The sequence below is a fragment of the Artemia franciscana genome, chromosome 21, assembly GCF_032884065.1.
Source record: "Artemia franciscana chromosome 21, ASM3288406v1, whole genome shotgun sequence".
In the NCBI taxonomy this organism is placed as follows: Eukaryota; Metazoa; Arthropoda; class Branchiopoda; order Anostraca; family Artemiidae; genus Artemia; species Artemia franciscana.
In genome coordinates, this window is record NC_088883.1 from 6835502 (window position 1) to 6853049 (window position 17548).

The window sequence follows — 17548 nt, forward strand, 5'->3', positions numbered from 1 at the left end:
AAGAGAAAGACGAAGAGAGAGGGGAGAAAGAAAGAGAAAGAGGGAGAGAGGGGGAGAGAGAAAGAGGCAGAGAGGGGGGGGAGAGGAAGAGATAGGAGACAGACAGAGAGAGGAGAGACAGAGGGAGAGGGGAAAGAGAAAGAGAAATAGAGAGAGAGAGGAAGAAAGGTAAAGAGAGAAGGAAAGGAGAGAGGAGGAATTGTTTATTATTACAAAAAAACTACTGGCTATAGCTTTCCATACACGTTCTGGAGTTCCAATTTGTATATATGCATTTTTGTTACCATTCACGAGTCGGACAGAAACTTAGAGGGAGGCGGAAGGAGCAAACCCAGAAGCCCCCCCCCCCCCCAGATATGGCCTTGGCAGTCACCCAAACTTTATCAACTGATACCGACAGTGAGATCAAGATACATCTTCTGTCGTTTACTATTAAAAACAAATCTACTGGTTACAACTTTCTATACATCTTCGGAAGTTCCAGCTAATATTAAAAAAGCTTGCTTTTGTAAGGAGCATTTTAGACAATCCGCCTATCTCTCTTTGTCCTCTCGCTCTTAACAGGGGGAATATTTCATTCATCCCACCTCTCTCTCTTTAAAAAATAAATTAAACGTCAAGTTCAACCCTTGCAGAAACAGCCTTCATCTAAATACGACACTTAAACACATAAATTACCAACAAAGACAGCAGCCAAGAACGAGAATTCACCCCTTCCTCTTTCTAAACAAAGGAATTAAGAATTATAAGTCATATGCCACCTTTACAGACAACATAAATCTAAATACAACACCCAAATAAATAAAATCTCAAATTAAGACCTTAACCAATAGCGGAAAAATAGGTTTTGTCAACAAACAGTGGGAATAAAGAGAATAATTAGGGATAGTTGTCAATCTACTAGCTACAAACTGCTTTCATTACAAAACCATTGCCATCGTTGGGCAATAAACACATATTAGAAGAAAAATGCATACGAGACGCAAAAGGCTTGAGCGTTTTTTGGCCGCTTTGACGATTTTCCTTGACAGCCTTATTGCTTGCGTAGTTCCAGATGAAGCCTTCAATTGCAAACCCTTCTTGGAAACACCTGACGGTTTTACATTTTTCTAAAAAGAAAGGTTGTTCATTTATCAGTTTAGGGGTTGCTAACTGAAGAGACTCTGGGACGACAGGGAGAAAAAGAAAGCAACCGTAGCGTATACTCTTTTGCGATGGTCGGAGAAGAAATATTTTACCCCTTGTTGGGACCCTGGCCCTAATTATCAGATCCTTTTCGTATCTCATTATTTCCACTGTAAGCTCATTGTTGAGCCCTGGCTCGGATAACTAGATAAATGTCCTGTTTTATTTCCCTTTAAACTCATTTTTCCTCATTCTGCTGAGAACATTTTTCATCTTTCAAGACTTGTCAATTAGTGCATACCTTAAAATCCTCATCTGCGGATGAGCTACATGGGTTGACGAAATTTTACCGTTTGGTGTTGTAGGATCAGAAAGATGGATACTTTAATTAGACTGACAGGGTGGTTTCAAGGCAACTGCCCTACCCAATTCGTTAAAACTCTTTATAGGGTAAACACTTTCTGTATATACGAAAAGAAGTTACTCGCTTTGTACTTTTAGTTTTAGACAAGAGATCGAGCCAGAAAGTTGGAATTTACCATTTGTATCACAAAATTCGTAGATCTAGTTCTGGGATTTACTTCAAAATAAATCACTATCAGTGAGAGTCGAACCTCTCACTGATAGGTTCGAGCCTCTTCCAAGAGAACGTTGGTTGACATGCCAAGCGCTCACCTTTCATCTTGCTGAAATTTTTTACGAAAAAATTCTAAAAAACGAAAGTTTTTTAAGCTCAGTACGATGTTCTCATCAGAAAAGTGATAAGAAAACAGAAATCGCTGAATTCTGTTTTTTATTCCTTATTTGAATTTACTTCGAATGTTTAGCATTTCATGGTACTTGAATAAAACAATTTGAGATATGTGGGTGTGTACTACTCAATTCAGATTAAAATTCGGCTTAATAAATTTTCAGAATTAGTAAAACAAAACAAAATCAGATTTTTATCAGTAAAGTTGTCAATGTAATGTCACTACCCAAATTTGTTTCCTTTAATTCCCTTTTTCTAGATTTTTTTCCCTTTATAGTTTTCACGTTTAGTTTTATATATTTTCATGAATTAGACAAAACTCAAGATGAAATCAGATTTTTATCAGTTAAGTTGTCAATGTAATATGATCATCCAGATTTTTTCATTTATAGCTTTCCCGTTTAGTTTGATATAGTTTCAGAAATTTAAAATGCTCACCATAAAATTAAATTTGTATCAGGAAAGTTGTCAATGTAGTATCATTACCCAGATTCTGTCCCTTTAATTCATTTTTGCCCGATTTTTTTTCTTTTATAGGTTCCACGTTTAGCTTGATTTGGTGTCAGAAATAAAAAAAAAAACTCACGATTGAATTCAATTTTTATCAGGAAAGTTGTCAATGCAATATTACTACCCAGATTGTTTTCCTTTAATTGCTTATTTCCCGGATCTTCCTTTCACAATTTTGATGTTTAGCTTGATATATTTCAGAAATTTAACAAAAATACGATAAAATCAAATCTTATCAATAAAGTTGTCAATGTAATGTTTTCTTTTGTAATGTTTTTTGCAATGTAATGTTTAAAAAAAACCATAGTTTTTACTTAATTTTGTTGCCAAGATCTTGATTTTGAAAACTTTGATTTATTATATCCCTACTTTTAAGGGATATAATACAAGAAAGGTCAAGATGGCTAGCCCACGTTTGACGGATGAGAGATTCTCAAAGATTGTGAGCATTAACTTAAAGCCAAAAGACAATCAGGTCATCCTGAACTTGAGTGGGGAGAAGATATAAGTAAGGATTTAAACAGATTGTTTGAACAGATTGTGTGAATGAAGCAAGACTGTGTACAGCTTGTGTTGGCCTCAGGAAGTTTGGTGCTGCAGTGAGTTCTGTGGCGTTTAGCCAAAAAGGGACAAGTCACCTTATTCAAATTTTTCGGGAGAGCAAATTTAGCGTTCAGGAGGCCCTAGACGGTCAATCATTTTGATCAAAAGCTTCCGTCAATCAATTGACTCAAGCATGATTGACCGTCTATGAACATGTTTGATGCTTGAGTTAAGTGTTGACGGTGAGGAATAGAAAGTTTGAAAGACTCAATCATTTTGGTCAAAAGCAGTGTGTTAATTAGCTTTGGTCAAGATTGAAGGGTTGATTGAAGGCTGAATTAAAGCAACATGACAATCAATTGACGGAAACTTTTGATCGAAATGACTGACCGTCTATGAACATGTTTGATGCTTGAGTTAAGTGTTGACGGTGAGGAATAGAAAGTTTGAAAGACTCAATCATTTTGGTCAAAAGCAGTGTGTTAATTAGCTTTAGTCAAGATTAAAGGGTTGATTGAAGGCTGAATTAAAGCAACATGACAATCAATTGACGGAAACTTTTGATCGAAGTGACTGACCGTCTCTGAACATGTTTGATGCTTGAGTTAAGTGTTGACGGTGAGGAATAGAAAGTTTGAAACTCAATCATTTTGGTCAAAAGCAGTGTGTTAATTAGCTTTGGTCAAGATTGAAGGGTTGATTGAAGGCTGAATTAAAGCAACATGACAATCAATTGACGGAAACTTTTGATCGAAATGACTGACCGTCTCTGAACATGTTTGATGCTTGAGTTAAGTGTTGACGGTGAGGAATAGAAAGTTTGAAAGACTCAATCATTTTGGTCAAAAGCAGTGTGTTAATTAGCTTTGGTCAAGATTGAAGGGTTGATTGAAGGCTGAATTAAAGCAACATGACAATCAATTGACGGAAACTTTTGATCGAAATGACTGACCGTCTCGGGCCTCCTTTAAACTGTTTCTATCAAATCAGTAAATTACGAGCTGAAAAATGGGCGATACCTACTAAGCTTGGTTTTTCATGACGAATCTAATGAAATTAATCAAATCTGTCTAGGTGAAAGGATTTAGAAAATACGGGACGATCCCATTTTGGTATATTGCTTTTCTAGGGTTTTAAATAAACCTCACATATCTCAACTAAAATTGGACTTATTACCCTAACGATTACATACAACAGTAGATCTTGAAGAGAAAGTCGATTAATGTTCGACGATTGGTGAAGTGGTTGAAAAGGAAGATCAGCCACTGAGTGAGGAACAGGGAACAAGTGAGGAAGTTCTCATTGATGACAAAGGCATGGTTTGACTAATAATGGAGACCAAAGAAACGAATACACAAGAGTTGAAAGAAATTGTAAATAGTATTAAGTCAAACTCTTCATGTAGTGATGGTATAAACCTTAAGATCTTCAAGCTTATTATGGTTTACTTCCTACCATTGTTTACTTGATTAATTCATCACTGAAATCGGGAGAATTCCCGCAAAAACTTAAAGAGTTGCGAGTGTTTCTTCTACACAAACGTGGCTCAAAGACTGATCTGACTAACTGGAGACCGATTTCTCTTCTGTCGGTTTTCTCGAAGTTGTACGAAAAAGTTATGCATAATAGGCTTTATTCACATTTCACAGAATATGGTTTTTTAAGCGATAGTCGGTTCGGATTCAGGAAAGGCCACTCTACTGTTCATGCTATGCAGCATTTTCTTTATTTTCTGAAGGCGTCAATGGAAAATGGAGAAATGGTTTTATCGGTTTTTGTAGATTTTAAAAAAGCGTTTGACACGGCTAAGGTCACTTGGAGTCACAGGTAGTATTTTAAGTAGTTTTAATCTTATTTGATAGGGAGGTCGATACGTGTACGTTTTGATGATGTTATATTCAATAAATTTTTTATAAATTGTGGTGTTCCGCAAGATTCTGTTTTGGTTCCTTTGTTATATCTTGTATATGTAGATACTACGCGGTTTAATGTTCCGGGTGCTTTTAATACTTCTTTCCCTGATGACACGGTATTGTCAGCTGCTGCGAGAAATCTGATGATCTTGTGGAGAAAATTGATCAAGCTTTAAGTCATCTTTTAATTTTTACGAGAATTAGCCGTTTATCACTAAGTGTTATAAAAACTCATTTTATATTGTTTAGTAGGAAAGGAGGTCCAGTTGATTTACATGGACAAATATTTCTTTGCAATAGGCCATTGAAACAAGTAGCTGTGGTGAGATACCTTTGTTTCCAGCTTGATCAAAATCTGATTTGGAAAGCACATAGTGATCAGGTGGCAGCTAAGGTATCTAGAGGGTTTGGTCTGATTCGGCGTCTGAGAAATCAGTTACCTCTTTCTGCCCTTTTAACTCTTTATCATTCTATTGTCATGCCTTATATTTCTTATGGTTGTGTGATATGGACTGATGGATTTTACACAAATTTTAAAAGTGTCCATGTTTTACAAAACTAAGTTATTGGTTATTGTTTTGTATTAGAAAATTATGTCCCTGGTGAAAATGATGCAGTTAATTGTTATAGGAAACTCATGATTCTTAATGTTAGCCAACTTTATAATTATCAACTTGCTATTTTTGTATATAGTTTGTCCCCTGAAATTTTTCGTCAAATGTTTACAAGGAATTCTTCATACCAAAGTTAAGAGACTAGAAATATGGATGATTTGGTATATGAGTGTCGCAATTCTCAGAGGGCAACTTTTAGTCCCAGGTTTTCTGGACCAGTTGAATGAAATTCTTTACCAACGAGTATAAGGTTATCTAAAAATATTGGCCAGTTTAAGAGTAGACTGAAGAACCACCTTCTGGGAAGAGATTAAGTAAATAATGTAAATTATTTATTGTTATATGTTTACAAGGCTTATTTTCATATGTCATATGTAAACATATGGCTTATTGTTTTGTTTTTTAAGTAGGATTTTTTTCTCTCTCTCTTTCTCTAATTCTTCTTCTTAATTTTAGTTTAGTTTTCTTTTCCCACTTTTTAATCTCATTTTATTTCATTTTTTTTTTTGTTTTGTTAATGTTATGGGTATTATTGTTTATTGAATGTAAGAAACAAAATTTCTACTAATTCAAACAATTCCACTTTTGTAGTTTCATGATGCCAGACAAATTTGGTGAAAAAGATTCTGAATTTTATATACATTACTCATACACGTTTGTGTATAATATGTTTTTAGATTATTTAAATTATGTTTTAAATTATATTTAAATTAATTATACTATGTTTTTAAATTATTTGATTCAGGCATTTGTTGTTTCATGATGCCAGAGAAATTTGGTGAGAAAGGTTTCGAGCTTTTATATAAATTATTCATACACGTTTAAGCATACTATGTTTTCTAATTATTTAAATTATGTTTTTAAATTGTATTGAAATTAATTATACTATGTTTTTAAATTATTTGATTCAGGCATTTGTTGTTTCATGATGCCAGATAAATTTGGTGAGAAAGATTTTGAGTTTTCATACACATTATTCATATACGTTTGTGCATACTATGTTTCTAAATTATTTAAATTATATTTTTGAATTATATTTAAATTAATTATATCATGTTTTTAAATTATTTGATTCAGGCATTTGTAGTTTCATGATGCCAGACAAATTTGGTGAAATTTTTTTTGAGTTTTTCTATACATTATTCATACACGTTTGTGCATACTGTGTTTTTAAATTATTTAAATTATGCTTTTAAATTACATTTAAATTAATTATACTATGTTTTTTAATTATTTAATTCAGACAGTTGCTGTTTCAGGATGCCAGATAAATCTGGTAAAAAAGATTTTGAGTTTTTATATACATTATTCATACACGTTTGAGCATACTATGTTTTTAAATTATTTAAATTATGCTTATAAATTATATTTAAATTATACAATGTTTTTTGATAATTTTATTCACGCATTCGTTGTTTCATGATGCCAGACAAAATTGGTGAAAAGGTTCTGAGTTTCTCCATAGATTACTCATGCACTTTTATACATACTATGTTTTTGAATTATGAGAGAGTCGATCTAACTCTAAAAAAAGCGCAGCTGGGTGAGCTCAAATTAAACTCAGAATGAAGATCGGTGACAAGAATTTAGAATCATTTGATAAAAATATTTAAACAAGCATCGCTTTAAACTTGGAGCTGAAAGATAGTATTTTACTTACAAGGTCGTCTTCTTCTTCTCGACGGCCAGATTCAAAGGCAGAGGCTTTCTCTTTAACTGACAATTGTCTGAACGGACTAAAATAAAAATATAATTATCCATCAAATAATAAATAAATGAACAATATAATATAATAAAGTATAAATAATGAATTACTTAAAGAACTATGAACACATTAAATTAAAGTAAGTAATAACAGTAATAAAATCTAGATTGCTAGCGCTAAATACTTGCTTGCGACATCTTTTAGTTATATCATCGCTTTAACACATAAAGGACGGATCTGACATATTCAAACCTCTAAGATAATTGGAAAAAACTGTCCAAACTATTGTCAGGGGAGGATTAACAGAGAGTTGAGTATTCAACTTTGATCCTACTGAGCTATATTAATCTTCTGATCCCCCCTATGAGAACAACTTAGCAAGCCGTACAGCCAACTATTTTAGATGGTTCAATAACCTGAATCATCCCGCTTAAAAATTGTGAGCAGTCATTTGATTCAGCAGATAGTACGCTTTAATTTTTTTTGTAAACGGATTTTTGTGTGTGCATGACAATAAAAACTAGATCTACGTTGCATGGGCAACGTGAGGTGTTGCGGCAACCTTTGCTCGGCTTCGCCGAGTAAAGTGTTGCGAGAGCAACACTTTGGTTTTGTTTCCTCGCTGCGACTAAACGCTGAAGTTGTTAATCTGTAAGGATGCTAAAATACATACTAGATACACCAACTCGCAAAAGTTGCAAACTCCTCATTGCTAAAGATGATTGTAGCCTTACAGCCGATTATTACTTACAAGTCCCCTACATGTCTTACCACTGGAACCAAATTGGTCTTACCATCAAATACAACGGAAACAAAAAATAGGTACACCAACTAGTAAGAGTTGCGAACCCCTCATTGCCGAGGATGATTATGAGCTAACAGCCGACTGTTGCTTACAACTCCCCTATGTCTCACAATTGATATCGGCCTATTTTTGGTTTCAGTGTGTACCTTACTACTGAAGTTGTCAACCCCTTTAAATTTTCAAACTGGTATATCTCATGAAGGAATTTTTGTACAAAAAATGGATAACATATACTTTGATCAGCTCATCAAAAGCTATCGACTGCCGTCGAAAAAAAAAATCTATCTGTCTTAGTTCAAAAGTTGACTTTTTTGCCGTAGGCCAACTTTCTAACGTCATCACTTAGAAAGGAGCAAAGGATAAACTCTAATTTCTTTAGCAATGAGAGAACTTTTAAAGTTTAAGAGGCACATCTGATACCATTTCTCTACCGCAATCCCAAGTGCGAAAAACCGAATGATAAACTCAGCTGAAATCACGAACAGAAATGGGTAGAAACAATAGATGGCAGCACTTTCGGACCCGTGGGAAAATGCCGCTTTTTTGCTTCTCTAAATTTTTCTATTTATCACTCAAAGAAGATATATTGGCTGTGGGGCAGGGTAACTGTCGCATATATTTCACACTTAAAGATTTTAGTCAATCTTCAATTTGAAACTGGTGCCTGCCTGCTTGCCTGCTAGAACGGAGCTTTCCACTCGAAAGCAGAAACATGGTTTGATGAAACGAAAGCTTGGCTGCATAACTTCAGATAGTCCTCTCTGACATAGGCTATACAACTCCTCTTCACTTCACACACTATAGGCTCTGGCTCAAGGACAAGCAAAAACCATCCTTTTTGGCCCCAGGCAAAAGTTCTACGAAGCTTTCCAAAATGTAAAGTCATATTCATCAATCCGGCCTAAGGTCCACACTTTCCGTAAAAACCGCATGGGTTAGACCCTTACCACTTTCTAGGAATAAGCTGAAATCGGGGTGCTAGGAACAAAAAAAAAAAAAAAAAAAAAACACGACAAAACCAAAGTGTTGCTCTCGCAACACAACTAACAATCGGCTTCGTCCGTCGCATGTATTTTAAATAAAGTGAATTTGAATTAAAAGTGATCATGTCCATGCACAGTATACAACATATGTATGTTAAAGGTATATGAATCATACTGCCGTATGTATATATATATTTCTAGTCCCAAGTTTTAAAAATTGTGAGCAGTCATTTGATTCAGCGGATAGTACGCTTTAAAGGGGGTCATGTCCATGCACAGTATACGACATATGTATGTTAAAGGTATTAGTACGATTGACGAAAATAGCCTAGCCACTAATTGGGTTGGAAGTATGGTTAGGCCTTGATTTGGCGTCAAGGTATCAAGAAACTGTAGAACATTAAATCCTTGTTGACAAAATTACTCTTAGTAGCTCTTCTTCACCGCAAGTTCGACCATATGGTCAACGGACTTAATCCCTACATGTTAGTTAGCTACGAACCCTTAGTCCCAAGCCTTATAAATTATGAACAGGCAACTGTTTCAGCTGGTAGGAAGCTTTCGTGAGGGTTTTTTTCTTTGCATGGTGAACCAATTAAAGGTCTTAGGGTTACATACGAGGAATATATATTTACTGATAAGTAGTAAACACCGTGAGTCCTAGATTCATCGTCTAGCTATAAAAAAGTTGTAGATCTTCGAACCCTCGTTGACACAACTAGAATTTAATAAAAGAAATCTAATTGAATTGCAAAATAATATGCTAAATAAAAAAAATTGTCGTATGAAAATAATGGCCCACGTAGGGCAGATACTGATCTCCGGGTTCTCTGCCTTCGGCCAGATGTGCAATGCTTGTTGGAAGAAAATCTTCCACCGCTTCCCCTGTTTCTCCCCAGATTCCTCTTGGTACCCCCAACAGATACCAACTTGCTACTGAGTCGACTTTGGTTGAGCTTAGAGTGTCAAGTCAATGACATCCGTTCAAAACCAAATAATCAGTGACAACAGGACTTGAAACCCTGCCATTGCGGAGGTAGGATTATAAGTACAGCGCGCCATCCACTCACTTAAAACAGTTATATAGTATTGTTATGCTACATAACAATTTTTCAAAACAACTACTACTACTAACATTCTGAACAGATAGAAAAATCTCTCACACCAAAACATGAACTAACCTCACTGTCCTTCAACTAACTCACCTTAATGTCATACTGTCCCAAACCGAACCACTCACACGGAAACACGAATTAACCTTACTGTCCTTGAACCAACTAACCTTACTATCATATTGTTCCACACCAAACCACTCAAACCGAAACAACATCTACCCTTATCATCCTGAAATAACTAGCCTAAATGTCAGACTGTTCCACACCAAACCACTCACACTAAAACAACATCTAGGCTTACCATCCCTGAACTAACAAACCTAACTGTCATATTGTCCTTGAACACAGCACTAATAACCAAGGTGGAAAAGTAAGCGAATAAATAAATAAATGAAAAACACACTCTGCCAACCAACGGCTTAAACGGAATAGACAGTATTGAGCTCATACCGAAAGCGATCGCTTGTAATATACGAAATATAATTGCTAAATCAGGAAAAAAAAATATGGCAAAATTACACACGTAGTTGAATGACTGTTCAGGGTTGCCACATGTCGAATTTAACCATTTGACATTAATCCTTAGCATTGCTAAAACAGGTAGTAACAATCCTTTGAAGCAACTGATTCTTGATCTGTTATGTAGATTCTTGAACATTACTATGAAATAAATTTTATCTTTTACAAAGAATCTTTGACATATCGTTAACATCCTTATCTGGTATTTCCCCAAAAATCACCAGAATCAGAAATTCCGTGTTGTTTTGTTTGATACCTGTCTATTTGAATTATTTTAAAGGAAAAAAACATATGAGAGGCTAAGGTATTTAATAGGAAAATATAATTCTCCTAAAGTTAAACCTTAATTAAAACCCCAGGTCAAGTTTGAGAACAACGGCTCTCCACATGGAGACATGTTAGAACAAAAACAGAGGCATTTTTAGACTGCTAATTCTATGCTCATTTTTATGTGTTTGTATATTGCCCATATATTTTGAAAAATGCATTTTTTTAATTCTCATTAAACTAAATAAATAAAAAATAAAACCCTCTCCTAAATTTGTAGTATCTTATTGTATAAAAACTAAATCAGTCGACGCACCTACACTTCCTTGAATTACTACCAATGCTTGGATATGTGGGGGAGAAAAAAAGAAAGCGCAATTCCGTAACAAGTAAGGTCACCAGCTCATAGCCAACTAGCTTAATTAGCCGGGATTTATAAAGGCGCCATCTTTTTCTTTCTCTTATTTGACTCAGATATAAGATTTAATGTGATTGCCTGGTGAAATTACGTCATAAAAATAAACCAATTGAATTAAAGGACGCTTTGTATTATATAAGTAAAGGAAAGTAATCTTGGGACAATATAGGCAGGCTAATTTTCTTGTCTAAACCTACCTTGTTCAAATTGGATTTTGACTTACGACAATTCTTGAACAAAAAAAAACTGAACAACTATCACCAACAGAGAAAATGAGCATAATATTATAACGTTGCAGATTAATTAAATTAATTATTCATTTAAATTGGAATTTCTTACTTCTTTCCTGGCATTGCCAGACACTATATTGCCAGTGGCGCTAGTTGGTGTTCCTCGCATGTTAAAACGCGGAAGATCCAACCAAAGAAAACAGATAGCTTACTTGTAAAAAATGTTGTGACACAAAAACACTGGCTTAATATTTCTCATAAAAGAACCAATCATGGTCAAAAAAGGCGGAGTTATTTGTTTCTCCAGAAATTCTTTTTCCTCATATACTCGACGTAGATAACTTCGAAGACCACACCGCCTTTCCATGACGAAAGTAAAACAGTTCAAAATAGGGATGATACCTTTTTATTGACAGTGAATAGATATAAAATTATTTAACTGGATACTTCGAACACATATACAGTGTTCATCATCAGCAGTAAAACTCCATCCATCCATCCATCCAGTGTTCATCCAGCAGTTTTACTGCTGATGATGAACACTGTATATGTGTTCGAAATATCCAGTTATATAATTTATATCTATTCACTGTCAATAAAAAGGTATCATCCCTATTTTGAACTGTTTTACTTTCTTTTTCCTTATCAGTATAGATTTGTCGCTCAACAAGTTTTAATAAACCAATATAGAATTAAAGCAAGCTTTTTAACATGTAAAGATAGGAAAGTAATATTTCTCCGACATTCAGCTTTATAGGTTTCCTAGCCTCTTTTAGCCATACCTAACACCATACCTAATACCTAATACCTAACCTATACCTAATACCTAACACCATACCATACCTGAACACCTGTTTCGGGGTAAAAGCTCTAGCGGCCGCTTTAGCAAGCATTTCCCTCGGGGACTTTACATTCCTGATTGGTGATTGCACAGCCAACGGCATCTTTGTTGCTTCAGTTCCGGTGTCGATTTCAGGCGGTTTATAAGCGCTCTGTTTAGTCAGAACTCTGGTTCTGGTGCCAGGATTGTCTAAAAAACAAAATGTGACATTTAGGGTGATCATATTCCTGACGGGGATTTCCGGCGGTTTATAAGCACTTTACTGATTCAGAACTCCGGTTCTGGTAACAGGGTTACCTAAGAAACAAAATATGACGTTTAGGAAGATCACATTCCTGACGGGGATTTCCGGCCGTTTATAAACACTTACTTATTCAGAACCCTGGTTCTGGTACAAGGACTGTCTAAAAAACAAAATAATCAAATTCCTGACGAAGAATTTTAGGCGGTTTATAACCACTTGACTGATTCATAATTCTGATTCTGGTACCAGGGTTGTCTAAATAGCAAAATTTGGCATTTAGAAAGATCACATTCCTGACGGGGATTTTCGGCGGTTTATAAGCACTTTACTGATTCAGAAACTCTGGTTCTGGTACCAGGGTTGTCTAAAAAATAAATGTGGTATTTAGGGTCATCACATTCCTGACGGGCAATTTTAGGCGGTTTATAAGCACTTACTTATTCAGAACTCACGTTCTGGTACCAGGATCGTCTAAAAAACGAAATGATCACATTCCTGACGGGGAATTTTAGGCGGTTTACAAGCACTTTACTGATTCAGAACTCTGGTTCTGGTACCAGGGTTGTCTAAAAACAAAATATGGCATTTAGGGTGATCATATTCCTGACGGGGAATTTTAGGCGGTTTATAAGCACTTTACTGATTCAGAACTTTGGTTCTGGTACCAGGGTTGTCTAAAAAGCAAAATGTGGCATTTAGAGGGATCACATTCCTGACAGGGATTTTCGGCGGTTTATAAGCACTTTATCAATTCAGAACTCTGGTTCTGGTACCAGGGTTGTCTAAAAAACAAAATGTGGTATTTAGGGTGATCACATTCCTGACGGGGAATTTTAGGCGGTTTATAAACACTTACTTATTCAGAACCCTGGTTCTGGTACAAGGATTGTCTAAAAAACAAAATGATCACATTCCTGACGGGGAAGTACTTATAAGCACTTATAGACAGTTTATAAGCACTTTACTGATTTAGAACTCTGGCTCTGGTGCCAGGGTTGTATAAAAAAGAGCAAGCTGTACGAAAAATATGGTTCAATCCTAATTTCAAGGTTATATGAGAGAAATATTGAGATAGCTGGGAGAGGTTCTGCGAATGAAAGATGACATTGCTAAAGATCAACCTTTTGGGCCCACTATCGAGGGCCAAACGAAAAGCGGGTTGTCCCCGAATGAACTAAAGGGAGGTCATAAGGAAAAATTTGAGGGAAATAGGAACTTCCTGGGGGTGGATATAGGCAGCTTGGTGTTGCAGTGTGCTGTTAGTAGTAGTAGAATTGGGAGTTATACCCTTTTGTATCGCGGATGGATTTGGAAAGTTTCCTAGAAAGTTTTTTTTTTTTTCGAAGGGGGGATAAGTGTGCAAAGTAGTTTTTCTCCAATCCTCACAAAATAGTACATGTTTTACTTTCTTCTTATACTTGTCATAGGCTTTTTGGTTAATTTTACACTAGCCCAGTATTAGCCCAATACCAGCCCATATTTTTTTTTATATTGAATTGAATTTATTTATAGCCCGTTATAATACACATGAAAAACGGAGTAAAATGTGAATAAAAGAAAAGAGGAAAAAGAAAATGACCTAAAAAACTACACAAAAAACTTTGCAACACTTCACCTTACTTAAAAACAATTAAGACATACAAAAGCAAAACATTCATTGAATCAAAATAGCTCTCCATGGGTGCCGACCAATTCTACTATTATAAGCGTCTATGCTTTTTCTGATAGAAGCATTCGGGTCTATGATGCCGTATCTTTTAATGACCCAGGAGTTGCTTGACCATGGTGGAAGGGCAAGCAGGTATTTGGCATACCGGAAATAGATTCGCAGAAGCTCCTTCGTCTCGGTTATCGTAAACGTACGCCAAAAAGGTGCAAGGTATAAGAAATTCGGGAGTGCAGAAGCATTGTAGAGTTTCGCTAGCAGTTTACGGTTGAGTCGAAGTTTGTTTGCTACCAAGCTTCCGTATGCAGCTGCTGTTCGACGTTGGAAATGAAGGATCAAGAGCCTTCTTGTTGCTTTAAGAGTGTCACCGATAGGAAGCCCTAAATATTTCATTTGTGATTTTGGGGAAACTGGCGCGCCGTCGAGATTAATAGTAAATCCTGCTCTATTTTCAACCCAGTTGAACAGAACCACGTCCGATTTTTCTCTATTGAATGTAAGGTTAATCTTAGCATATTCTTTACTTAAAATAGCAAAATTTCTTTCGGACGACTGTACTGTTCGACTAGGGTTAAAAATATCATCTGCATAAGCGATAAGTGACACATCAATCCCTTTTAAAATACACAAAGGAACTGCGCTGGATTGGGCATTCAGGATACAGTTATTAAAGGCAACTGGAGAGGCAAGGGCACCCTGTCTGACGCCTCGACGGACTGGAATAACGAAACGTGTTATGGTCCCATCAGGTAGCCTGATTACAACAGCAAGATGGTTATACACATCATACAAAGCACGAATGGCAGACGTGTCAACTCCCCGTTTATATAGCTCAAAGAGAATTTGTGCGTGAATCAGAGAGTCAAAAGCATGGCTTACATCATGACTCCCTAGGACGAGCGAATCACCAGACTTATCAGCATCTATAAGTATTGACGATAGTGCAGTAAGCGCGTGGGCACACCCTAGGCCTTTTTGGAATCCAAACTGATATGGCGGCATGTAGCATTTATTTGTAAGTTCTGGCATTACGAGTGTTTCAAAAATCTTGCAGAAAGTAGTAGCAACTGTAATAGGGCAATATGAAGAACACTCATTCAGCGATTTATTCCTTTTTTGGAACAGGAGTAAGACGACCAGAAGAGAACGATGTTGGAACTATTCCAGTTGTGAACACCATTTGGAACATGAGATCAAGGTGACAAAGTAGTAGGGGACTTCCAAGAAGAATGTGTTTAGCACAAATATTATCTGTACCCCTCGAAAAAGGTTTCTTAATTTTTTGCGCAGAATTCATAATATCAGACAGTGAAACAATAAACGTGGGTACAGTCTTTTTTGATAGTATCCGATTGAGATCACATTTAAGGGGATATTCTACTTTGGAACCAGGTTCTGAAAACTCTTTCAAAAAATGCTGTTGCCAGGCCTCAGTAGAGATATGAGCTGACGGAGCGTTTCTTTCACTCTGGTTGCGGGTCAAACTTTTCCACAGAAGCGTCGGATTACTCATTAACTTTTCTGAAAAATTAGAACGAATAGCGGCTCTATGTTTTTGCAGTTCTTTGGAAAAATGGCGCTTTGTGGAAATCCGTATTTGGTTCACTATGCCGTTCTTGGGTCTCCCGCATTCTATCCATATGCCTAGCCAAAATTTGGCTTTCTGGCAGGCTTCAACAATGGATGGGTTCCCAGACCAGCCCTTAACTTGTGACCCAGCACGGACTCTGGATCGAGGGACAAAGTGCGATTCCGCTTGTAGTAGCGCATGCGAAATAAGTGACGTTTATATATTTAGTTTTAGACGAATTTCAAACGTGGGAATAGGTACTGATGTTTGGAGCAAGTCAAAAGGTATTTTTATCTTCGAAAGTAGATTATCAAGCCAGTACTGATACTGAGTCAAATCGGTTTTACTCCATTCAATGATTGTTGTCCATTTTGAAGGTCAATTTGCGCGCATTCGATAAAATGGTGCACTGATTCGGAACGATAGCGGTAAATGGTCAGAAGCAAAAAATTCACGGAGCACATTTACTGTTAATGAGCTACTAAAAATACTACTAGACACAAGAACATGGTCAAGGTTAGAAACTGATCCGGTAGGGTGAATGTACGTAAAGTCACCCGCTTTCGGTACAAGAGCACTTTCATTTGGAATCAGACTAAGCAGAAGAGCTGAACGCGAGCTTTCACTTTTGGATATATCACAATTAATGTCCCTCAATAAAATCCAATGGAGACGAGAAGCACTTATTTTATTCATACATTTCCCCAGTTCTTTGCAGGCTAGAGCACACTTCATTTCGGAGCAATCGTCTCTGTAGTCGGTGGGCAGGTACACATTTATTATAACAGTCTCGCCAACTCTAACTGCTAAGAAATGGTCGGAACTAGCGAACAATTCGGAGTTAATATGCCCACTTATTAGCGTGGCAAGTCCACCCGAGGGGCGTCCTCGTTTCTTAGGTTTTTTCGCTGGTACAAAATGGACCATGTGTGAGGGTAAGACATTGAATATATTTCTACTGTCGTTAGACAGAAAGTGTTCTTGGAGACAAATAATTTCTTCGGTGAGGCAGAGCTGTTCAAGCACGGTAATTTTGGTACTAAGACTACCATTCATATTCCAGGAGACGAAACGCTTGTCAATATAAAATTCATTCATTTTGGGCGTTTGAGGTCATTAACTTCGCTGACTTGTTAGATGGGCAGCTAGCGTAGTAGCATGTGTGTCGGGTCCTTGTACAGCTTAGGCACCGCATCGCATTCTGGCAGGGATTTTCTTTCGTTGCACCATGGTTATTTTGAGCACAATGGGCACACTTCGATACGTTTTTGCACTGGGCCACCATGTGGCCAAATTCATGGCAGTTGTAGCAACGTTTCGGAAGAAAGACGAATTCTTGAATTCTAAAACTTTCAAAGCCCACTTTCATTGACAGTTTTGTGGCAGTATTAAGGGATTCACGACTTGGAAAATAAAGCTTGAATGCGCGTGATTTTCCACATTGTTCGGCTTTCTCACATCCAGAAACTAGACTTTGAATTGCTTCTGCGTCAAGGGGTTCAGGAATCCCTTTAATCAGTCCTATGTACAAAGGGGTTTTTACTTTGGCATCGGATTCTGAAACTTTTATCGCTAGTGTTATTTTTTCCGCCGTAGCCTTGTGAGCTACAGCCATGCGCCAACCGTTCCTTCCAGGCCTTAGTTCAACTTTGGTGGCGTCTAGAGCTTCGCCACATGCAGATTCGATAAATTTCTTTCGTTCCAGTGGTGTTTTCAAGGGTGGAGGGTT

The 17548-nt window shown here is 36.6% G+C and overlaps 1 protein-coding gene across 3 annotated transcripts in view; it reads right to left on the reverse strand.

The window, feature by feature from the left end:
• The window catches only part of LOC136040855 (axoneme-associated protein mst101(2)-like), a 124085-nt gene that overhangs the window by 54610 nt on the left and 51927 nt on the right, over nucleotides 1-17548 (reverse strand). For 2 of the 3 annotated variants that reach the window (XM_065725229.1, XM_065725231.1), the window contains exons 9-11: nucleotides 12342-12528; nucleotides 7117-7192; nucleotides 978-1109 (exon numbers count right to left, since the gene is read on the reverse strand). In XM_065725229.1, coding sequence (XP_065581301.1) covers nucleotides 978-1109; nucleotides 7117-7192; nucleotides 12342-12528 — 395 coding nt within the window. The remainder of the gene's footprint in view (nucleotides 1-977; nucleotides 1110-7116; nucleotides 7193-12341; nucleotides 12529-17548) is intronic. The other variant, XM_065725232.1, reaches the window with a different exon arrangement.